The sequence below is a fragment of the Melopsittacus undulatus genome, chromosome 8, assembly GCF_012275295.1.
Source record: "Melopsittacus undulatus isolate bMelUnd1 chromosome 8, bMelUnd1.mat.Z, whole genome shotgun sequence".
NCBI lineage: Eukaryota > Metazoa > Chordata > Aves > Psittaciformes > Psittaculidae > Melopsittacus > Melopsittacus undulatus.
Genome location: NC_047534.1, coordinates 33,051,070 through 33,075,902, shown reverse-complemented (window position 1 = coordinate 33,075,902; position 24,833 = coordinate 33,051,070). Strand labels below are relative to the sequence as shown.

The window sequence follows — 24,833 nt, the reverse complement described above, 5'->3', positions numbered from 1 at the left end:
TCTTTAACAAAATACAAGTGTTCCTAATTTTGCTGACCTGCTGACAAGTGGCTGTCAGTAACATGTTGCCTTGCAGATATTTTGGTAAAATAATGACAATCTGGCATTCAGGGTGCAGGTGACATCTTTCAGAATGAGTGAGAAATGAACTGCTTTTCAAAACAAAATCCTGCTTTGGGGAGAGAATTCTGAAAATGGATGTTTGGAAATGTTTCAATTGTTACATGATTTTATTGCTGAAAACTGTGCCACTCCTCTACCCCTCGTATCTGTACACTTTCAAAGCTTGGTAACACAATTTTCTGAGCTGTTTTTGTGGGTTCTGAATGCATTTGTTAAAAATTCAACACTTTCCAGTTAGTTTGCAAGAACAACTGAGTGATGATAGGGAAGATGGCAATTTACTAGATTAATTTCAACAAAAAGCTTTGCATAATTGGTGAATAGGATCATGATTTATTAAGAGCAGCCAATAATGTAATTCTTCCATTTGGATCTATGTATCTTTGAGGGTTGGGGTTTTTTTCTACTATGACAGCCGCTAAAAAATATTGAAATAAACTGAACTTAGAACAAGACGTTTGAATCTCTGAATCTCACAGTATTAGATAAAGCACATTTGATCATATTGCTTTCACTAGATATATTATTAATAATAGTGAAAGCAGAAAGATTTCTGTAAAACTAATAAATATTCAATGTATTCTTTTAATCTTCATGTAATACTTATTAATTTCTATTCTGCATGCTTTTTTGTGTACACAATATGTTAGTACCATAAAAACTAAGCACTTGGCTCATGAAGAGAAACCACTACAATTTTTCAGTGGTGTTTCTCAAGTGATGTTTGCTAAAAATGTGTTTATAATATATGTATATGTATCATATATCATATAAGCATTGCTTTCCTGATAGAACACGTGAGCTTTTTGCTATACTATGTATGTGTGTATAACCTGTAAATATAAATACACGTATGTTGGGGGTGCATGCTGAAAGAGTCTTTGCTGGCAAGAATGTGTGATCAATAACATTGGAGACCATTGCTGTGGGGGAGCTGGAACAGTGATTGAGCCTATTAGTAGTGCACATATTTAGTTAGTAATATAGATATTACCTGGAAGATTTTCACTCATTTTCAGGAAGCAATGTGTTTGTAAATGATGGCTCAGAATAAGTGCATGGTTGTATTTCTATACCCATCTACCTATTGCAACCAGCTAGCAAGTAATTTCTGTAGTGTGGGCAACATGCCAATAGAATTAAATGAAGACCGTGTGTTTTTCAGGCTTCTGAACAGATAGCATACTCAAACAGTGAATACCCCTTAGTTCTCCTAAATTAAATTCAAGTAATTAAATTAGATGTGGAACACTCCAAATATGCATTCCCAATATTCTAAGCTAATTAAAGAGTTGAAACATGAGGTGCAGGGAACTTTAGTATATGTTTAATTCTTCATGAGAAAACTTTAAAAAGCACTCATTGGCAAGTTGTACTAAGTAATTTTACCTTTACATCCTTTGTTGAATGATGATTTAAAATATAACAGGTGTAGGGTTTGCAGTTTGCTAACTGTAAAACCCCATCTCACTTACAAATACTACTTTTGTAATCAAAACCCTGCTGTTTCTTTGATGTATTCTAACTTCAGATCAGCAAAGCACTTATATTCACACTTGAAAGGTAATGTGACTTAGTCTCTTGCTGTTCAGCGATATTCTGATGTATTCTGATGTACCCACTATTAAATGTGTAGAATGTAGAGATGTGCTTAAAATAAACTGAGTGTCTGAGTAGTTGGATAAATTTGTGTCTGAGTGATCTGAACTTTTGCTGAAAGTTTATCATGGAATATAACTGAAGTAACTTTTTCAAGTAAAAAGTAAAATCTTTAAATGTTGAACTGTGTGCTGAGAATATGGCACTATGCTATAATTTTTTGTGTTGGAGAATAAACAGATTGCATGTAATCATGGGTAGTATATAATAATTGTACCAGCATGAAACCCCTTCTAATAGCTTTTCCATCTGATTGCTGGAAAGTTTTAATAGTCTTTGGGGTTTTTTTAAGTAGCCAAATATATAGACTACATCTATAGCAATGAGTATATTCTGAGGCATGGAAACTGCTGTTACAGAGCAAAAGTGTAGATTTGCTGGACAATTTACCCCTACCTAAAAAGTCTTTCCAGTGATGTCATGTTGTCATAATTTAAAAAACTTTCTATATGTTCAGTTGATGGATATCAAGTAATATTTACATATACTGGTGTACTATTGATCTGTCCAGTTGGCCAACATTTTTACCAATACAGCTCTTGTTAAGAAGGTTTCAGGGTGCTTCGTAAAGGATTATTGTTTAAACTGGTCTGTATTGCTGTTCTAAGAGTACCATACAGAACACTGTGTATCAATGCAGTTTACTACCATCTCTTGAGATCTGAAAGAACAGTGTAATTTTCATTTTCATTATACTGAGCAGTACAGTGGATGCCTGTATTCCTTACATTCTTACTGGTAGGGAAGACCTAATTTTACATTGGGCTGTACGGTGCTTCCCTTTCTGAAGTATGTCCTTCTTTTCTCTTGTGGTTGTTATACTCATTTTTTGTCAGTAGCAAAATGTTTTCTTTCCCAAACCTGCAGCACTTACAGCAAGCTGTCTGGATTAGCTTCCATTACTCCAAACCTTTGTGCATGCAGCTTCACCCATTCTTTGGAGTTTTATTCAATAAAATAGCTAGTAGGGCAGTTGTATTAAAAATCTAGATGCTTTTAAAATGGCTAATACCATGCAGTTCCAAATAAACACCTTTTCAGGTCATGTGTTTCCAACTTTAATTAATTTTCCTTGTAAAAAATTGGCTTTTAACGTTTAATTCTTAACTACTTCACACATTATTTTGGCAATAAATGATGTAAAAAAAAGTTTTGATTTTTAATTTATATTTCCCAGGATGCTGTAAAGAAGATACAAACGTGTGACATTATTGAATTGGAGCAGAAATTAGCGGCTGCTGTAAAATACGTTGTTTTCCTGGTAGATTGTGTCAGCTTTTCACCAGCAGACCTTCAACTGAACAGTAGCGTTTTTCAGTGGCATGATCGAATGCCAGATATCTTTGAGGACCACAGGAAGATAATTGAAGAAAAAACTGTGCAATTTCAAGAAGAGCTTAAGGTTTGTAATGCCAATATTTTAAAAGTCCTTGAGGTCCTAATTTTGGGTGGCGTATAGGACATGGCATAATGGGTTGAATAACCACTTTGATTTTACCATATATTTTTAAAAGAAGTTTGAAGTAGATGGCTTTGTGTTGTTTTTGGTACTAATTTTTCCTGCTTGCCGCTTGTTTCTTTTTCACATGTCCATGAGTACTGCAAGACAAGCCACATCTTACATTTTGTACTCTGGAAGCTCTTTGGTGACACAACTTCCAGCAATGTTGATGCAAGTTGTTTTTATATGAGATAGTAAAATTCAGATACATCTCTTAAAGACATATGGCTTAAATCAAGCCATGTATAAGCAGTCCCTTTAAAGTTGGTGGCAGTATATGAAATTTCTGTGATAGCTCAGAAAACTCCGAAACAAATCTTGCAGGTATTTGTAAGTGTGATTTTGCTGTTAGGATAGTGTCAAATAAGGTAGTTTTGTAACAGAAGTGCATCTTGATCCACATCTGGTTTATATGTTTTTATTTTTCAATCCGTTACACTTTACCTGCCTTTTATCTCTGTTAGCATTTTTCATTCTATTTACTAGCCTTCTACAGTACAGTTTATTATATTATCTGGGTGATGAGATCTCTCCACAAGGACTGCTAATTACCAGGCTGCTGATTCATTACAGTTACTGCCTGTAGAGCTGTCCACTTTGGTTTTCTTGTGCTCCTTAGTCTCCTCATCGTTTTGTCTTAGATCATACATATTTTGAGATAGTGAGCTTCTTTGTTTATGCAGTACATTTAAAGAAGTGGCTGGTAAGTGTTACTGGGATATAAATAAATGTGCAGCATAGACTCTTATCTTAAAACACCTTATTGCTTTCTATGGTTTGATACTTAGTTTCAGACACTGACCCCTACTGATACTCAATGTGAAATAAGTGTTGTGGAGTTGTATGTAGGAGGAAAAAGCTGTCCTTGAACTGTATGGCTTTAAGGCAAGAAACACCTCTGTCTCGTGAAAGTGTTTGGCTTCATCTGTAATTTGGTTAATCTTATTATTCTATTTTAATTTGAGATATACCAAGAATTTGAATTCCACTTTCTATTTAGTCTGCTGACTACTGATCTACTTTCTGATCCCAGAAAGTAAGCATTTGTATGGCCAACTATATCTTATGACACAGAACCCTCTGTCAGCCCAGTAAATCACAGTAGGAGACAGGGCAAATTCTGTAATTTGGGTGGAATAGATACTCATGCAGATATGTTGGATAACTTGGATATTCTTTAAGTATAAAGTGTCCTACTGTAGCAAATCAGAACAGTTTTCTTTTTTTAAAGAATTTATTATGATTTTTTTAAAATGAGTATATGTTTGCTTGATGTTTAATTAGATGCACTGTCAGCAATTTGCTGAGGAACTAGAAAGCTATGCTAAGCAGGTTGAAGAGTTTAGCACATTTGGAGATGTTCAGGAACTCGACAAGTATTTGAAGAAAGCTCAAGCATTAAATATGAAATTGGATGCTGCTGGTGAAAAGGTACATGGTATAGTTGAATGTAGTCCAATAGTATAAATTATAACTCTTAATATTTGTGTTGTCATAATCATCAATTTGCTTAGTAATGCAGTTACTGAGATGTGGCAAAATAACTCTTAATTCAATTATGAAATATTTTTTAAATGCTTTATGATTTAAACTGCAAATTTACCGAGCACAGTAATTTGTTACTATGTGGTCTTGCATTAATATGGCAGCACTTTGTATAATGAAAGAGTGGATTAAGCTTACATGGGTTTGCATAGAAATTATAATTTTATGTGCTTGGAAGTGCAATTCCTGATGCCCAATATTACCTCCCATCTGTTAAAGCCTTCATGGTAATGCAAATTCTAGCAGAATAGCCAGGTACCCTTTTTAATCTCTAAGCATATTCCTCTATTGACTAGCGTGAATGCTGAGCTGTTACTGTTAGCTTGCTTTGACTGCAGTCAGTGGCAGCAATTATAGTTGCTGGTTTAGTAACTCAAAACTTAATTTGAAGCTTATTGAAGACACCAGAAAACCTCCCTAATCCCTGTTGTAATAACCTGATATCACAGAGAGCTCTGTATTTCACCCCACATTTATATTTCAACAGGTGAATCAGTTTAATTCAGAAGAAGAGTCCTTTGGATGGCCAGTATCTCAGTTCCCTCAACATAGAAGCATCCAGAATACTCTTGCTCCGTATCTTCGTCTCTACAATATGACTGTTGAATTCAACAAAAAACATGAAGGCTGGACAGAGGGATCATTTGCAGAAGTGAATGCAGACGAAGTAGAAGCAGATGTAGGAAGCTACTGGCAGGGACTGTATAAACTAGAAAAATGCTTCCAAAATTCTCCAAATGCATTAGCAATAACAAGACAGGTTAGATCAAAAGTAGAGGAATTCAAACGCCATATTCCTCTAATCCAGGTGATTTGTAATCCTGGTTTGCAAGAAAGGCACTGGCAAGAGATGTCAAAAATTGTTGGTTTACCACTGTCTCCTTCTGAAGACTCAAATCTCTTGTCATATATTAACATGAATCTTGAACCATACCTGGAAAAGTTTGAGACCATCAGCGAAACAGCCAGCAAAGAGCATTCACTTGAGAAGGCTTTAGTGAAAATGATTTCTGAATGGGGTGAAATGGAGTTCAGTTTCCATATCTATCGAGATACAGGAAGCTATATTTTGTCATCTGTGGAAGATATTCAGCTGTTACTGGATGATCACATTGTCAAAACTCAGACTATGAGAGGCTCTCCTTTTGTTAAGCCTTATGAAACGAGAATAAGGTATTTTTTTGTTTTTCTAATAGAAAGTCTTGTTTTTCTAATAGAAAATCACCAAGTAATGTTACCAAATAAGAAATCTTTTCTGCTTCATCTGGAGGGACTTCAGTTGCCTTTATTTATCCAAGGGGATAAATAATATATTTATATATCTATATATATATAAATAAGCAGTGAATTAATCTCATTTTAAAAGGGTAAAACTTTAGTTAGCTATATGCTGATTAATCCCATAAAGATGATTTTGGAAAAAAAAGTCCTTTAATTAACAATATGGGAAGTGCTAATGCATTGGAGAAGTTACTAAACATTCTTAACATGCTCTGGTACTTAAGGTACTACATGCATCATACCATCATATTTGTTTTACCAGGTGAAAGATAACTGAGGTATAAAGGGAAAGGTTGTAGACTAAGATAATATAGTCTAAACTTCCTGCCTAAATTATAAAACTGCTGAATCTTTTAGCTCTTCATTAAAAATATTAGGTCTTATGTAAGGAGATAAAGAAAATGAGGACAAATATCAGGAGAGTGATGAAAGATTGTATTATTTTTTTTCTAATGCAGAAAATTAAATTCTAAAACTTAGCATCACATGTTAAAATTTCCATACTTCTGTCTTTGAGCATAGATTTTAATCTGGTTTTATCTCTTTCACCTGAAGTTGGGCTATAGTTATTTAGTTATATATGTAACTCCAAACTCCTGTTAACCTGCAGAAATGCTATTTCAGATTTTAGCACGTGTTAATAAATATGAATATATATGAACATATACAGACATGTACTTTCCAATAGCATTATTAAGTGAATGCAAAGCATTAAGTCTCTAATTACTATAGTGTAAGACTTCCTTCCGTATTATTGTAAAATGGTAGGTTTTGCCTATGAAAAAGAGGAAGCACATCTCAGTAATTCCATCAAGAGTTGTTTGGTGACTGACAGTATTTTTAATAATGTAAGCTGTTACTGTTAATTCGGACTTTGAGATCTAGGCAATAACAAAATGGTTGCTTTTCTCAATAAGCTAACAAAGCAGGTAGAATTCTGGATTGCTGCCAGAGATTATTCCACATTCCTCATCTTCATTATGGTGTATTTTTGGTGGAAGCAAATTAACTGAGCTGCCTAACTTACCTCTTGGAAAGCTGCATTTTTCTCTGCCTCTTGGTAAAAGCAAACTCAACAGAGGTGATACTATGGACTTCTTATGCAGGAAATCAGGATAGGTGAATATAATTTCTGTTGATATCTTAAAACATACCTATTGCACTTGCTGAATATGCAAATTTCCAAAAAGGCTATAGCTGTCTGCTGGTGTGGCTTAATACTAGCTAACAGTTACCACACAACCACTTGCTCACTTCCCCCTGCTCCTCAATGGGGTGGGGAGGAGAATGAGAAAAGAGGTAAAACCCATGAGTTAAGAACAGTTTAATAATTAAAATAAGGTATAATATACTGCTACCACCAATAATAATAATGAAAAAGGAAATAACAAAAAGGGGGAGAGATAAAATAAACCAAAACCCAAACAACAACAAGCAACTGTGATGCATAATGCAGTTGCTCACCAACTGCTGAGAGGTACACAGCCCACCCTGAGCAGCGGTTTGGGCTTCTGGGTAACTCCCCTCAGTTCATATACTGGGCATGCTGTGGTATGGAATACCCCTTTGGCTAGTTCAGGTCAGGTGTTCTGTCTGCTTCCTCCCAGCTTCCAGTGCTCCTCCTCACAGGCAGAGCATGAAACTGAAAAGACCTTGACCAAATAAGTGCTGCTGAGCAACAAAACATTGGTGTGTTATCAGCATTGTTTTTAGAGTGAAGGCAAAACACAGCACTGCAGCAGCTACTAAGAAGGAAATTAACTATCCTGGATGAAACCAGGACACCTATCCTGGATGAAACCAGGAAATGCTTTACAGGAAGTATCAATTTATGCATTTTAAACTAATACTATTTTATAGGGAATGGGAAGGAAAGCTGTTGTTGGTGCAGGATATCCTGGATGAATGGCTGAAGGTACAGGCTACTTGGCTTTATTTGGAGCCAATTTTTAGTTCTCCTGACATCATGGCTCAGATGCCTGAAGAAAGTAGACGATTCACTACTGTGGTTAAGACATGGAAAGAAGTAATGAAATCAGCTTTAGAGGTAAGTACTGCTCTTCTAAGAATATAGAGTGAATTTGTAGTATGTCTGATAACAGATTAATCTGTTTTCTGTTTCATCTTAGCCCCCTTTCGTAGGTTCGTTAAAAAACAATTTTGCAGAACTGTTTCACATAGAACCATAGAAACACTGACTGGGAGGGACCACCACTGTTAGCCTGACTTGTTTCTGAAAGCAGAACTTTTGCCAGCACTACACAAGGTCAGCCACAGCATTATGTAGCCAAATTTCGAAAATCTCCAAGGACAGACATTTCTTGGAATTACCTCCAGAGAATTCAGTGCTGCAGTACCTTCCCATTGAATACTTTTTTTCTAATGTTCACAGTGAACCTCCCAGGCAAAGATTTGTACCTGTTGCCCCTTGTTGCACTGCTGAGAATGTGTCTCTTTCCACTTGGAATCATAGAACGGTTTGGGTTGGAAAGGACTTTAAGATATCTAATTCCAACCCCTCTGTCATGGGCTTGGACACTTCCACCTGGATGATGTTGCACAAGGCTCTGTCCAGCCTGGCCTTGAACACTGCCAGGGACGGAGTATTTACTACTTCTTTGGGCAACCTGTTGACCAAGCTGAACAAGTCCAGCACTCTCAGTGTCTTCTCGTAGGATGCATGGTCCTTCGCCTGGGAAGGCATAACCCCATACATCAGTACAGATAAGGGCTGACCTTCTGGGAAGTAGCTCTGTGGAGAGGGTGATGGACAAGTTGTCCATGAGTCAACAGTCTGTCCTTGTGGCTATGAAGGCCAATGATATCCTGGGCTGCATTAGGAAGAGCATTGCCAGCAGGTAGAGAGGGGCCTCCCTCTACCCTGCCCTGGTGAGGCCACGTCTAGAGCACTGTATCTAGAACTGATTGTTCCTTTTGAAAAATGCTGTTTGTTTGCATATTGAATGGTAGAGATGCCTTTGTCGCTTTAAAGTTTTTAGATGTTTAACTTGCTTCAAAAGTACTATTGTCATCTACTATAAATCCATACATAAGGCAATTGTCAGACGCTATCACCGCACATGCTTGGCAGTTCAAATGTTAGTGTCTTGTCAGTCTGCTTTGACACTTTCCAGAAATTAGCATAGTTATTAGGATCGATTCATGAGACTGTATTTTTGTTTCAGTAGTTAGATTTATATTTCTGGATATTGTGTGCTGAATGATCTCTTTTGAGAAAATCTTCAAATATTCAGTGCTAATTCAATACCAAGTATTTTTTGAATGTGATATGTGTTATCACTGCAGAAAAAAGATAAATATCTTTTTTGTACAGGAGGATATAACTGCCAGACAAGAAGTTTAATAATCTCAAGTTGGTTTTGGCTAAACAAGCAGGCATTGTTTTCCAGAAGATGGCAGTCTGTTTCCACAAATGTGGTGTTTAATTTCATGGTTTAAAAGAATGCTCTTCCCAATCTATATGAATGGTCTTTCTTATATCATATAGCTAACTTGAGTCTGTCTGTGCTTTTTTGCATTGTACTATAAAATTGCTGTGTATTATAAAATTCCTCTATTTGCTTAGCTTTTTGTCACAGATTTGAGCAATCGTACATTATTGCTTAATTTTAAATACTTAGTTTAAACAATGCACATTAATGAGGGTTAAGTCAGTGATTCGCATACATTTAAAAAAATCTAGGATACTGAAGCTTTACTGTCTTTGATGGGAAGAAAGAAAGAAAAAAAATAGAGCCTGCAACATATGATATATTAAAAATTATGTTTGGAAACTAGAGTTTGTGATCGTCGCTCAATAGGGTACTCAAATTACTTTTATACACTTGATTTATACTATTTTCCTGATAGTTTTTTCCCCTAATTGACACTCACAGTATCACAGACAAAGTAAGTAACACTGATGTTTCATAAGACTGAGAATGATGGCATTACCTTTTTTTTCTTCCATGCCTTAGCAGAACTGTAAATTGGAAATCTGTGTTGAGGCATAAATTAATTTTTTGCCTGACTTTTTCTCATATGAAAGAGAAAACGAGCGGGAAGGCTCCCATTTATAAAACTGGCAACACAGCTTTGATGTGCTTTACCAGTTGCACTTAATTCTATTTGCTGATGATAAATACACTAAGAAAGGGAACAAAACCTCTTTCTGTTGACAACATGTAGTTACACAGTTGCTTGTGCATAAAAAACTGTTTTAGAAAACCAATTACGAACTATGTTTGTATACTGACAGCTTAATTGTCTACGTATAGATGAAAAGTGTATGTAGTTATTGAGTCTGGGTAAATGTAGTACAAAGGAACACTGTGATTATTGTATTAGGGCAGTGCATCCTCATGATGATCAATTAGATAAACATACAATTCTGGGGTTTTTCATTAAGTTGGAAGTATGTGTATAACATGAGCAGGGAATTGAACCAATGCTGAATGCACATTGCGAATAATTCAAAATGTTACGAGGTTTTGAACTGAAGCTGAACTTGGAATTTATTATTAAATTCTCCAAACTGAAGCTGAACAGTAGTCAGGTTGTTGGGTCAGATCTGCATTGTCACTCTACATAGGGTGAAACACCTTCTGGGCTTTGTACAGCCATCTAGCCTGTCTCTCACTTCTCATCCTTTGCAACCTGAGTCACCTGTGCTTCTGTTCTGTGAGACTCTTGTTCTGCAGACTCCATCAGGGACTTTTCTGAGTGGGGCATTTTACGTTTGTAATGGTGTCTGACAAAACTGTTCAAAATGGAAATAGTCTGGATACATCTTTGATTTCTGCAGTCCATTGTTTGGAGTAGTCTTTGTCAGCAGTTCTTACAAGCCTTCAGTAGACTGACTAGTCTGAAATTCTCCCTACCAATCTCTTTGGTGTTTCTTATCATTGAATATACCCGTGTCTTTTTTAATCCCAAATACCATCTTCTATGGTGTGTACTTACAGGTGCAGACTCACTGGGCAGAACAGAGGGGATCTAGGAGTTCTGGTTAGTTCTGTTTCCATCTCACCTATGGTCATTCTGGCCCCATTCAAATTCTGGGGAAATGCAGCATGGTTTAGGTGCTGATATGGCAAAAGGTGTGCTCCCAGAATTTCAGAAGTTCAACAGGGGATTGGGGTTAATCACTCCCCATTTTTTTGCCAGAACTTTGTAGTTATAAAACGTTACATATTGCAACATGAATGGGTTTGAATCAGTTCACGGTTAAGTCAGTTAATGTATTGACACAGGCCTGAACCAGAACTGAACTAGGATAAATTCAGTCACCCATGAATCCAAGCCCATACTGGAACTGAGTAGAAGCATTTGCTTGGTTTGGCTTCCACCATCATAAATCTGCATAACTTCCTCCTTTTCAATGCATGTAGTGTTTTGCTTGCCAAACCCCATACATGGTGAGCAAGATTAGAAAATGCAATGATAATCTTATGCTATAAATTGGTCATACGGTATATTAAATGCTAGTACCTGGTGTTCAGACATCTATATTGCTTTAAAGCCTCTTAGCTTGGAAATCTTTAGGTCTTTTGCAAAATCATTTTTTATTTGTATTAACAGAAAACTTTCATCTTATGCAGTAGCCTTCATTTATTTTGAGAGGCTAATATGCAAAGCAGTAGAATGCATTTAGAATTCACAATATGTCAATATACATTTTGTCATCTACACAGTGTATAAAGAAAAGAAACCCAGTGCTTATCCAATAGTGTATATTGGCAGGTGTTACTGCAAAAAGAAATAAAAATGTTCTTAAAGCAAGTATAACTTTCCTCATTTTGCTAGTGAAAATATATGAAAGCAAGTAAATTAATTGTGATCAGAAAGTCTCTTTTTTTCAGACTGGATTACTAGTTGTTCGTACTGAAGTGTCAGTGTTGACTCTGTGCAACTTCATTATTTCAATACTTATAATTTCAAATATATATTTATATACTTTACATAAAAGGAAAGCTCATTTTTGTTTGTTTTTGCATTGAACTCAGAGATGATTACCACTTAAAATATGTGGCTGCATTGTTGTCATGAAAGTACACTTTTAAACATCTTTCAAAACCTTTTAATTGTTCATGCTGCTTAATTACATAATCCAATTGTAATCCAATCAATGCAAGTTGATTTTGCTCCAACAGAATGATGGGAATTCTGTTGTTTGAACTGATTCTGTTTTGAAAATCATTTTCAACAATAAGAGTTTATGTTTTACAGAAAGTTACTGCAATACCAACTGCCAAACTAGCTTTCCAGTGAACCCTGCAATGAAGGTGCCTAGTAAATTGTAAACCTGGCAATGGTTTGAGTAAAGCAGAATTTGAAATAGAGGTTCTTCTTGCTTAAGAATTGCTGCAGTGCTTTTTTGACTTACTTAAGAAGGCACTAACATTTTTATCTGGAATAATTTCTTTTCCAGGACAAGCACGTTCTGGCAGTAGCAGAAATAGACAGTATGTTGGAAAAACTGAGAAAGTGCAATGAATTTATGGAGCTAATTCTCAAAGGACTTAATGAATACCTAGAGAAGAAGCGTCTGTTTTTCCCAAGATTCTTTTTCTTATCTAATGATGAACTCCTTGAGATCCTTTCAGAGACCAAAGACCCTACTCGGTATAGTAATTTTTAATAGTTATATTTGCGACTCATGGTGCATGCAGGTAGTCTTGTCATATTGTTTTTCTGAGCCCAGAACTGACTTTTTTCTCACTGAGAGTTGTGGCATTAAGTATCTGCTTGTTAGATTTTATGAAAGGTGAATGCAGAGTAATTTTTAATATGAGTAATTAAATTGAGTTCTGTTTTCTAAACTAGTAACTCTTCCATACACTGGTTTTCAGAAGAATCAGAAATCCATATAGTAATTCATGGTAAAATGAACATGCCTGATTTTTCCCACTAGAAAATTGAATATCATCAGATGGAACTGCTGACCTGAGCTGTATCTTTTTAGAAGCAGTCCTAATTAAAGTATTTCAGAAGTTTTTTGCCAAGTTTTACCTCTCACTGGGATTTCTACTCCCCTGCCACATTCAGGATTATACTGAATGAGTATATAAAAAAAAGTGTAACTCAGTCTTCCTTATCCTGAGAGGAATTAACTCTATGATGATTCCTGCAGAAGTGATCTTGCACTAAGAGCCTTTGCTGTATGTGGAGAAACTTGGGTTTGATTCCCAGTATGCAGACTTGATAGCGTTTAGTGAATTCGGTGCAAGGTCATGCAAAAATGAGGAAAATGAAAACAAAATGCCAACTCAGTCACAGAGAAATACTCGTACAATGCAATGAACAGGGCAAGAGATCTTGTGGGGAAAAGGTATTGAGTTAAGGTCATACCTGGTTGATTCTAGTTTGCTGGGAAGGTATAAATAATGGCATTTTGTGTACTGTATGTGGGTTAGAAGTTAAAGGATATTTGTTTATCTTTACCAGTTTATATATTACAGGGTTTAAAAGTAATATTTTGCATATTTAAAATCATCTTCCAAAATTGTGGTAAGCATCTTGCAGGGGTAGTACAGAAGAATTATTGGTGAGAATAAACTTTTTAACGAAGTTGGAATGATCATTTGAGAAAATGGTTCAGGATTTTTTTGGCTGTTTACTTAGTTAGCTCTTCTTCGGTAGTATTGGCAAGAAAAAAATTGTCAGTAGCTGTTTAATACTATTTTTGTTTTCTAGAGTACAACCTCACTTGAAAAAGTGTTTTGAAGGAATTGCAAAAGTGCAATTTACTGATGCATTAGATATTACACACATTAAAAGTCATGAAGGAGAGACTGTGGAACTCATAGAGACAATCTCGACATCGGCAGCTAGAGGTCAGGTTGAAAGATGGCTGGTTGAACTGGAGAAAGCTATGCTGAAGTCTATCCACAAGGTAACAAGTCCAAACCTCTTCTTTTCTAGGCTAATGATTTCTTCAGTAAATATTAACATACGCTGAAATCACTTTTTATTCTTTGCACCTAGCCTCAACATTAAACCAATGAATTCAGTCTTTAAAGATTACATAGTTTTTTAGTTCTGGCGTCAATTACTGGTCATAAAATTATTTAAAATTCTTTAAAATTAAATAGTACAAAACACTTGTGCCAAGGATCTTTTTGCCAGAGATTGTTGATGTCACTTGATGTCACTTTGTCAGAGGAGGTTTATGCCGCTTGGTGTCCCATTAAGGGACAAGACTAAACTGAAAGTTTGCCCAGATTTGGGTTTTTTTCTCTTTTTTATTCTACTGTTTCTCTTAAATATGGCTAATCAAGACCATTAACTCTTCAGATTTTATTGTTGTAGTGTTTACAGTGTCTCATCGCTGCATCATATATTTAACCATCTCTGTTATCGTCTTTTCTGTGGTCCTTTTCAATGTCAAGGGATGTAATTGAATGTGCACATGCTTTCTTACAGTTACAAGACTGTAATTATTATAGTGGCATAGCAGTACAGAATAAAGTGAATAACCTGATCTGTCTGATGCATACATGGACAAACTGAGGTGCATGACTAAGAAATGTTTGTTATTGTGTATATAGATTGCTAAAAGCAAAAAGGCTTGGAGCTGCAAAACAAGTGGTAGATAGTGTCCGCACAGCTCGTTACTCACTCCCCCCCCTTGCTTCCCCAACTACCGGAGAGTTAGGAAGGAGAATCCAAAGAATGTAGCCCCCACGGATTGAGATAAGCACAGTTTAATAGCTAAAGCATAACACAAATCACTACTACTACTACAAATAATAATGATAAAGCCAATAACAAGTGAAGTGTCGTGTTTTAAACCAAGTCCCCCAACTCCCGGAGAGTTAGGAAGGAGAATCCAAAGAATGTAGCCCCCACGGGTTGAGATAAGAACGGTTTAATAGCTAAGGCATAACACAATAATAATGATACAGCCAATAACAAGCGAAAAGAATACAACACCCCACCAGCCACTGACCCATAACTCACTCCACCCTGCCCGGCCAAGCACCGCATGCTCCCTCCTCCATTTTCCTCCAGAGCTCCCCCCCTCCTCCTCTCTCTCTCCCAGTTGCATCCTGGGCATCACGTGCTATGGTATGGAATACCTCATTGGCTAGCCTGGGTCAGGTGTCCTGTCTTTCCTTCCTCCCGGACTCCCCTCCTCCCTGGCAGAACATGTGCCCTGAACAAAAGGCACTTGAACAAAAACAAAGGCCTTGAACAAAAACACCCTCAAAACGTGCTCACTATCAAGCAACTGTTCCCAACCCAGAAGTCAAAACACAGCACTGCACCAGCTACAAAAAGGAGAAAAATGACTGCCACGGCTGAACCCATGACATGAAGAGAATACAACACCTCACCAGCCACCGACCCATAACTCACCCCACCCTGCCTGACCGAGCACCGAGTGATACCTCCTCCATCCCCCCAGAGCTCCAGCCCTTCCGGGTCTCTCCCGGTTACATCCTGGGTATGACGTGCTATGGTATGGAATACCTCTTTGGCTAGCCTGGGTCATGTGTCCTGTCTCTCCTTCCTCCCGGCCTCCCCTCCTCCCTGGCAGAGCATGAGGCTCAGAAAAAGGCCTTGAACAAACCAAACACCTGAGCAGTAACTCAAAACATGCTTGCTATCAGCAACCGTTCTCAGCCCAAAAGTCAAAACACAGCACTGCACCAGCTACCAAGGAGAAAAATTACTGCTACTGCTCAAACCAGGACAGATAGTCACTCAGGTTGTTTTCACTGTTTGAGGAGCCATCCAAATTTGTTGAGTTTGTTGATAATAAGACTGTTCTTTCTTGAGTTTTGTAAATGAGAGGAAAATGACCTGTTGATATAGACTGGAAGTTTTTTTCCAGTGCAAGTTTTGATTTCATTGTGATTGTCTTTGAGTGGCACTAGAATCAGGTTTATCATTCTGTTATTAGAAAACACACCTGAAGTTAGATATAAATTTAAATAATATCATCTGCAAAATTAAAAGCTCTGGGTTTTTATTAGTATTAATAGATGAGAATACTTTCAGTGTGGGATGCTGCTTCTAACTAAATTGTGTTTGTGCTTGCTTTCTAGTTTCATTGTAGATGGATGTATAAAATTTATGTATCTGAAGGCAAGCATAATTTTAGAATGTGTAGAGAAATTCTCAGAAATTTTGTGGGATCACTTGTGACATTTTGGGCTTTTGAGATTTATTGACAGATTTGCTTGCAAAATTATCACTATTATAGAGTGGAATTTTTGAGGCTGAATCTAGATTATTCAACGCAATCTAACCTAAATTCTAAATCTGAATATTACCTGCTTTCATGTGTAGTTATAAGTGTGCTTTTTGCTGTCTAGATCATTGGGGAGGCACTTGAAGCTTATCCAAAAACTGCACGTATTAATTGGGTAAGAGAGTGGCCTGGCCAAACAGTTCTTTGTGTATCCCAAACTTTCTGGACATTGGAAGTACAGATGTCTATTAGAAATGGCCAAGTGGTAAGAATTGTTACAATTTAAATTAATGTCAAATTGATATAACGGAGTAGTAAATCAGACCTTTGGTAATAACCTTTTTGGATGAATAGGTGTACAATGTAATGGTTAATCTTATGAGTATTTTCTTTAAAGATCTACCTGACATGCGATCCTTGAAGATTTTGTATATAGGCACTGATGTTCTGCACTATGTCAGACTGCATTCTGACAACATGTAGATTACGTGTTTCTGTGAAAGCAGCCCATTGGGGTATTCAGGTGGTATGGACTAGCATAACTTGTCTGTGCATCTCTGGTTCAGAAGTCTAACTTACCTTCATTAATATTAAGAGCTTTATATGAAAATGGACTAGGACTAGCATTAGAAGATATACACCATCCTCACCCTTGTCAAATAATGAATATATATGCCTGACTTGTACAGAATTTATAATCTGTTAGTAATACTACTGAGAATAAAGGTACTTAAGGCACTGAATTAAGATTCAGGATATGTGTTTTGTAGAACCTTTCTGTTGTTTATTACTAGGGCTTAATGTTCTCCTCTATTGTATTTGGAAGTGTTCCAGAATTGCCACCATCAGATGAGGCAGCTAATCTTAGAGATTTTTAGAGGAAGTTAAGCAAAGGTTAGATTAATTAATTTGATTTTGGGAATCTTACAGAATTCTTAGCCTAGACAAAAGTTCTTGTGCTGGTCTGTTTCAAGTCTTCTCTGTACATGGGCATGCAAGGAAACCTGTCCTTTCTGTAGCTTTCAACCAAATTCTGTTGTAGTGGGAATTCTGCTCATCTGGCTTCATTCTACTGTGAAAAGGGACTTGTATTTAGTGAAGTGGTGGAGAGGCATTTGCATCTCCTGACAATCTGTTCCGAAACTGTCAGGGATGGAGCATTTACCACTTCTTTTGGCAACCTGTTCCAGGGCCTCACCACCCTCACTGTAAAGAACTTCTTCCTTATAACTTCCTTATAACTTCACCCTTTAAGTTTAAATCCATTATCCCTTGTCCTATCACTACAATCCCTAATGAAGAGTCCCTCCCCGGCATCCTTACAGGCCCCCTTCCAATACTGGAAGGCTGCTATGAGGTCTCCACGCAGCCTTCTCTTCTCCAGGCTGAACAGCCCCAACTTTCTCAGCCTGTCTTTGTATGAGATCATGCTCTAGCCCCCTTATTGTCCTTGTGGCCCTCCTCTGGACTTGTTCTAATAGTTCCATGTCCTTTTTATGTTGAGGACACCAGAACTGCACACAATACTCCAAGTGAGATCTCACGAGAGTAGAGTAGAGGGGCAAGATCATTTCCTTTGACCTGCTGGTCATGCTCCTTTTGACGCAGCCCAGGATATGGTTGGCATTCTGGGCTACGAGTGCATACGGAAGCTAGCTTATGTTAAGTTTTTCATTGACCAACACCCCCAAGTCCTTCTCTGCAGGGCTGCTCTGGATCACTTTTCCACCCAATCTGTAGCTGTTTGATTAATTTTAGGTCTCTTCCCACCCAAATCATTCTATGATTCTGTTTGTTCACGCATACATGTACGTGCAAACACACATGCTTGCTTTTGAATGTTTTTGAGTTGTTTCCACCAAGTAACTTTTGTACATAAATCAAAGGTGCAAATTTCTTATTCACACCAAATAATGAACTAAGATGCTGTATAAAACCAGAGGGGTTTCATAAATTTTGAAATTATTGTCTTGCTGACCCTGTGCATTATCAGTGATATACAATCATATGGTCAGAAGGATAGCACTGAGGAATGTTACTGATACGGGAGTTGAGGACGTAATCTGTGCCCCAAGTAATACCTCATGTTTGCTGGGGATAGCTTGATGGAAAACAAGTGGGCTGTTACCCTGACTTGAGAGATAGTTCAGATTTTGTGCTGGTCAGGACTTCTAATGTAACACTAGAAATGGATCTGCTTTTGAACTCTGTGTTTGTTGCTTCATTCTCATGTAGAGAAAGAAGTCATATTAAGTAATGATTTTTGATACTTAATGTTTGGAAAATAACTAGCTGAGAGATCTCAAAAACCTCATAGTCTGTTGAGGGCTACCAGTGCCAGTGTTTGGAGAGGAACAGCAGGGTAGTAGGGAGAAAAATCTAAAGCAGGCCTAGATGAGTTTTTCTCCAGACAAGTAGAAGCTATGCCGCTATAGCAACATGCTTTGGTTTGAATGTATTGCTAAGGTTATTCCCACTTTTTAATTTCAGTTCAGTAAAGCACTTAAATCACATCTAAGTACTGTCACAATACAAGGCCTTTCCTTTACCAGAAACTTATTAGCATGAAAGAAACTATCAATTACAGTGTAAAAGGACAGTGTAAAAACTACGGAACCCAGACTATAACCAGAAGAAAAGAAACTAAAATAAACTTCTTTGAGTTATAGAACTGGGTTTTTTTTTTCTGACTGTTGTGGGACATAAAGGTGTTTCTAAGGTGACAGTGTCCCTTAATCATAGGAAGTATATTGTATATATAGATATTTAAAACATACATGGCATTTTGTTTATGTTAATGTGAAATGCATAAAAAGTTAAGGACTATTTCCTGTGTTCTGGGAAGAAAACAGTGTATGCTGTTATGTTTCCAGGTACATATCATTGATGCTTTACATATGGTTCTTTAAAAGTAGGAAATAAAACCCCCCAAAACCCAAATCCAAACCCCTACTGAACTGCCAGTGAATGAAGGTTGTTGAACTACAGTGAGAAGGAACTTTTTAATACAGAGAGATAAAAGTAATACTAAGAAAAAATAATCATGCCTTATGACTAGCCATGCAAGTTCGTAACTTGTAAACATTTTTGCAGGCGCTAGAGGATTATCTGAAACAGAATAATAAACAAATTGAGGACATTGTCACCTTGGTGCGAGGAGAGCTGTCTCAGCAGAATCGAGTGACTTTAGGAGCACTTGTTGTGCTTGATGTTCATGCTAGGGATGTTATTGCATCTCTAGTAAGCAAGAAAGTCAAAGATGAGGATGACTTTGAATGGTTAAGTCAGCTTAGGTACTACTGGGAGGTAAGTGATAACTCTCAATCCTATTAGAAGGTAATTTCTATTCACAGGTTTTCAATTTCTGTTTGCTTGCTTACACTGAGAATGGTTAGCCTACTGTTGGAATTTCTGCTGATAAGATAATGCCTGTAACCAATCATTTTATGGATTGCTAAGTAGAATGGCCAGTTGCCAGACACAGTTTTTAATTAAAATTGCTTTTTTCATCACTGCTGAGTCTCAGTACATTTGCTGAATTTGCAGGGGGGTTGCAGGCAGAATATGTTCAGTCAAAGACTATTTTGGTTGTCTGATTCTGCAGGATAGAATGCTATAGAGATGACAATTTCCACTTGGAGTTTTTTGTGTGACATTGTCAGTATTATTTTGAGCACTACATTTATTGAAAAAACAATTATTTATACTGGATAGTAGTAGAATATGGTGTTTTTACAAGCATCAGGGTAAGATTTCCCATACTACAGAGGAAATTGCATGTGACATTGAAAAATTTATATGTAGATTGTACATTGCCATATCAGTCATCAGATTGACTGTAACTGTAGCTGCTGCTGATGATTATTTCTGTTTACCTGTTTAGAAAGTAGTAGCTAATAAGCTAATACGACAATTCTACTCTGCTCTGCTATGCAGTTAGTAGGACTTTCTTAGGGATAATGGTTAATGTAAAAAAGTGTCTTATGTTTGATATTTTAGTATCTATTAATTGTTGTGGGTTTTTTGTTATAAAAGTCACACTGAAACTAGTGTCCTAGAGCAATCAGATGTTTCAAGAGCATCAGGCCTGATAAGGAACTTGGGAAATCTTATTGAATTGTGGGTATGTGGGGGCTTCTTACTTTGTTTTGTTGTTCTGTGGGGGGGAGGGGTTAATTCTTTTATTCTATAAAATGAATGTCTTGTTTCTTAGGAAGGGCATCTAGAAACAAAGATGATTAATGCTGGACTGAGGTATGGATATGAATATCTTGGCAATACTCCTAGGCTGGTTATTACTCCACTTACAGACAGATGCTACAGGTAAACCCGCAATTTAGTGAATGTACTGAATTCAAGAATTTATTTAATTGAGATATTAGTTCAGAGAATAGATGACTACAGGATTGTATTGTTTTATGTTCTAATAGGCATAATTAGAATAGGCTGCATTTCTTCTGGTGGAATAAATTTGGTCCTGTATGAACATTTTAATTTAAATTTGTGATAAAATTAAATCTTTTGTGAAACTATAATTAGTGATAAATTACAAGATGATATAGATAGTGGAAAGCTATTCTCTGTTGTAAACTTCCTACATTGCTACACATTTGTAGACTGTAGCTGGCCAGAAGCAAGTAACCTGTACCATCATAGGAAAATGCAGACATGAAACAAAGTTTATAAAGTTTCTATAAAAGTTAGAGCAGCTGGAAAAATGGCATAAAAATTTGTACTTCCCTTCTTCCCCCCTCTCACCCTCCCAATTGTTGTATTGTTTTGTTTCCAGAACCCTATTTGGTGCACTACACCTGCATCTTGGAGGTGCCCCTGAAGGTCCTGCTGGAACTGGAAAAACAGAAACTACAAAAGATTTAGCAAAGGCTGTAGCTAAACAGTGTGTGGTTTTCAATTGTTCTGATGGATTGGATTACCTTGAGCTAGGAAAATTTTTTAAGGTTTGGATAAATCGTGATGGTTGCATTCTCAATTACATAAAAGCCATTTTATTATTCTAGCATTTGTAGTTGTCTTAAGGTATTTAAAATGTATCTTTAGCCATTTCCAGGCTACTATATAATGCTGGTATTGTGCATATAGATCTTATTGTAAGCAAGAATCCAACCAAGATAGCAGAATGTTTTTATGTGCTTTGAAAGTGAAATATACCATAGCGATTTTATTTTCTTTAAATAGGCAACATAGATGCTATTTCAATAGGTGCATTTTTCATACCTGATTGCAAATTTTGGGGGACTTTAAAGAGTCATTATACAAATCAAGCATATATTCCTTTCAATATTAGCCTTAGTAGATATCTTTGTATTATGAAAATCTATCCTGAATGGAGACGTGTATCTTATAGCCCAATGTCCCGTTTTGGAACAGAATGTTACAAAAATAGAGCAAGCATGCTTTCCTCCCTGGCATTATTCTTACTTTCTGAGTCAGAGGTAGCATTGGTATGATGTGATTTCAAAATTCAGCATGATGGAAGTTCACCAAAATAAGCTAAATGAAGAGTTTTTATGTAGAATGATGAAAGCAAAATTCTGTGTCTTAAATGTGAGTTTTTAGAATTGTAGCAAAGCATGAGAATACTGTTAAAGACTACCTACCAGTGCTGCAGAGGCAGTACCGTAGTATTTGGGGAGTGTATCTGAGAAAAAAACCCCTATAGATTAACCAGAACTGTAGGAAAAGAGAATTATTCTTTAATTGCACTTTAGATAACATGGTGTGCCATGGGATTCTATAACCAAATGGTGAATTTGAGCTCTGCAGAAGTGCTTGCATTACCTTTTGTCACTTTAAGCCCTGTTAGCATAGACAAAAGAAGAGAGGGTTATTTGGAGGCTTGTTTAGTGTTGCACAATACTAACTATAAAGGTAAAACACACAAAATGTGTGTGTTTAATAGGCACTTTGCATATGACAGAAGAATAAGGATATTAGTTTGTACAGGGTTTTTTTTGTCTTAATTATTTTGGGCTTTTTTACAAGCAAATTTTGTTTCTAAATTTTTGTAATTCCTTTTGAAACATTCTGGAGTGATTTTGTTTAGAAGTTAGTGCTCTGGATCATGGATATAAATCCTTTCTTTCCACATTAAAGCTTTTTCTTGTTGCAGAATTGTTTTGATCAGTACGTTCAAAATAAATAGTTACCTATTAATTAGCCATATGTCTGATTTTCTAGGGTTTATTGACTTGTGGGGCATGGGCTTGCTTTGATGAATTCAACAGGATTGATTTGGAAGTACTCTCTGTGGTTGCTCAGCAGATTTTTACTATCCAAAGAGGTAACCTGTTATTTTAATCATAATTTTCACCTACATATGACAAAGAATAAAGATGCAACAAAACCTGCCCAGCAATGACATTAGTTTTTATTTCTCCATAGGCATTAATTCAGGAGCTGAGATAATAGTATTTGAAGGAACTGAACTGAAGCTGAATCCGACATGTGCAGTCTTCATTACGATGAATCCTGGTTATGCTGGGCGTTCAGAACTTCCTGATAATCTTAAGGTATTACAACACTTGTAATTTTATTTCTTTTAATAGCTAACACAGAAAGTAAAACAAGAAATAAACTTTTGTCTAATATAGAAATTATTAACAGTGTTTAACATTGGTTACCTTCATTTTTTGATTATACTAGCAAAACAAATAATCTTAGAAGAAAAATAAATGTAAAAGAATAACTAGCCTAAAAATAGGGACAGAGTGAAATTTAGAATGTCGAGTTGCTTGATTCAAGGTCTGACTGTCAGGACAAGAGAAAGCAAGTTAAAAAAAACCTACTCAGATGTGTTTCTTAGCTAAGCACCAATGCTTTGTAGTGTACAGGCAGTGAATAATATCTTAATATTGAATAAAAATGTGGGGGGATTATTAGTTTCTGGTTTTTCTGATATTTTGGTTTGATTTGATGGGACTTATGGTGTTTTAAATGTCAGAGATTTCTATTCTGTTTAAGTGATTTTTACAAGGGTGCTACATCCTTTCTTAGCCTTTTGAATAAATTTGTCCTGTCTCCATGGAAAGAAAAGCTGAGCAAATACCTTGATGAATCAATAAAATAATAGAAAAAATGCAGTCTTTATAAATATTTCTCAGAACTGTATGGGAAGTTTGCTCACTAACACAGTATGAAGAGAAGATTCAGAAATGCTACTTGTATAAACAAAAGAGGGTAATTCAAAAAACTTTCTGGTAGATATGAAAAGTAGTGAAAGTTTTAGTTGTTTAAAAATCTTCTGATGCTTGTGTGGTAGAGCAATGGTGAAATTGAAGCATGGGTTGCAGCTAAACAGTGCTAGTAGGAGTCTGACAGCATCACCATATTTGTGGTAGTTGTATTGCACTCCCCTGTTCCCAGAGCTTGTGGTGCTTTATGTGGTTTTTTCCTTGAATGAAGACCTACAACCATGGGTTGTCACAATAGAAAATAAAGTATTTCTAATTATCTGTGAAAAACCATTAAATATATTGTAGTCATAATTGCAATAGTTGAATTTAATTGGCTGTGACTGTATTAATGAAATAATGAAGGAAAATAATGTAATTGTATGAGTAGAAGATTCAGAAATACTACTTCTATAGATGAAAGAGGATAAATCAAAAAATTTTCTACTTGAATATGAAAAACAGGGAAAGTTTTAGCTATATCAAAAAGTTGTACATAATAATGTGGTATGTGGGTTTTTTCTGATGTGATTTTTTTGTATGTATGTTCAAAGGCTCTCTTTAGAACGGTAGCTATGATGGTTCCTGATTACGCCATGATTGCAGAGATTGTTCTTTATTCTTGTGGGTTTGTTACTGCTAGACCTTTATCTGTAAAAATTGTAGCTACGTATCGTCTGTGTTCAGAGCAGCTGTCTTCTCAGCATCATTATGATTATGGAATGAGAGCTGTGAAATCAGTACTTACTGCTGCTGGCAACCTGAAGGTAAATGGTTTTTTAGTAACCTGTCTCTTTTATAACAGAATATACTGTTACATTCTACATAATGGCAAGTGCTTGTTTAAAATTTCATCTTGTGGTACCCATGGAAATGAAAAGGGTATGTCCTAGGGCATAAGCTATAGAAAGTCAAGAAGAAGACAGCTGAGAAAGTTGGGGCTGTTCAGCCTGGAGAAGAGAAGGCTGCGTGGAGACCTCATAGCAGCCTTCCAGTATCTGAAGGGGACCTACAGGGATGCTGGTGAGGGACTATTCATTAGGGACTGTAGTGATAGGACAAGGGGTAACAGGTTCAAGCTTAAACAGCAGAGGTTTAGATTGCATCTAAGGAGGAAATTCTTTACTGTTAGGGTGGTGAGGTACTGGAAGGGGTTGCCCAGGGAGGTTGTGAATGCTCCATCCCTGGCAGTGTTCAAGGCCAGGTTGGATGAAGCCTTGGGTGAGATGGTTTAGTGTGAGGTGTCCCTGCCCATGGCAGGGGGGTTGGAACTAGATGATCTTAAGGTCCTTTCCAGCCCTAACTATTCTATGATTCTAAGAGGTAAAGCTACTGG

The 24,833-nt window shown here is 36.6% G+C and overlaps 1 protein-coding gene across 1 annotated transcript in view; it reads left to right on the top strand.

Annotated features, from left to right (window-relative positions):
- DNAH7 (dynein axonemal heavy chain 7) overlaps positions 1 to 24,833 on the top strand; it is a 107,907-nt gene that overhangs the window by 20,228 nt on the left and 62,846 nt on the right. Inside the window, exons 15-27 of the mRNA XM_005145566.2 lie at positions 2,960 to 3,184; positions 4,568 to 4,714; positions 5,316 to 6,001; positions 7,970 to 8,156; positions 12,540 to 12,733; positions 13,805 to 14,003; positions 16,432 to 16,572; positions 19,401 to 19,613; positions 20,521 to 20,630; positions 21,097 to 21,265; positions 22,506 to 22,608; positions 22,710 to 22,837; positions 24,052 to 24,264. Of these exons, the coding sequence (XP_005145623.2) occupies positions 2,960 to 3,184; positions 4,568 to 4,714; positions 5,316 to 6,001; positions 7,970 to 8,156; positions 12,540 to 12,733; positions 13,805 to 14,003; positions 16,432 to 16,572; positions 19,401 to 19,613; positions 20,521 to 20,630; positions 21,097 to 21,265; positions 22,506 to 22,608; positions 22,710 to 22,837; positions 24,052 to 24,264 (2,715 nt within the window). The remainder of the gene's footprint in view (positions 1 to 2,959; positions 3,185 to 4,567; positions 4,715 to 5,315; positions 6,002 to 7,969; positions 8,157 to 12,539; positions 12,734 to 13,804; positions 14,004 to 16,431; positions 16,573 to 19,400; positions 19,614 to 20,520; positions 20,631 to 21,096; positions 21,266 to 22,505; positions 22,609 to 22,709; positions 22,838 to 24,051; positions 24,265 to 24,833) is intronic.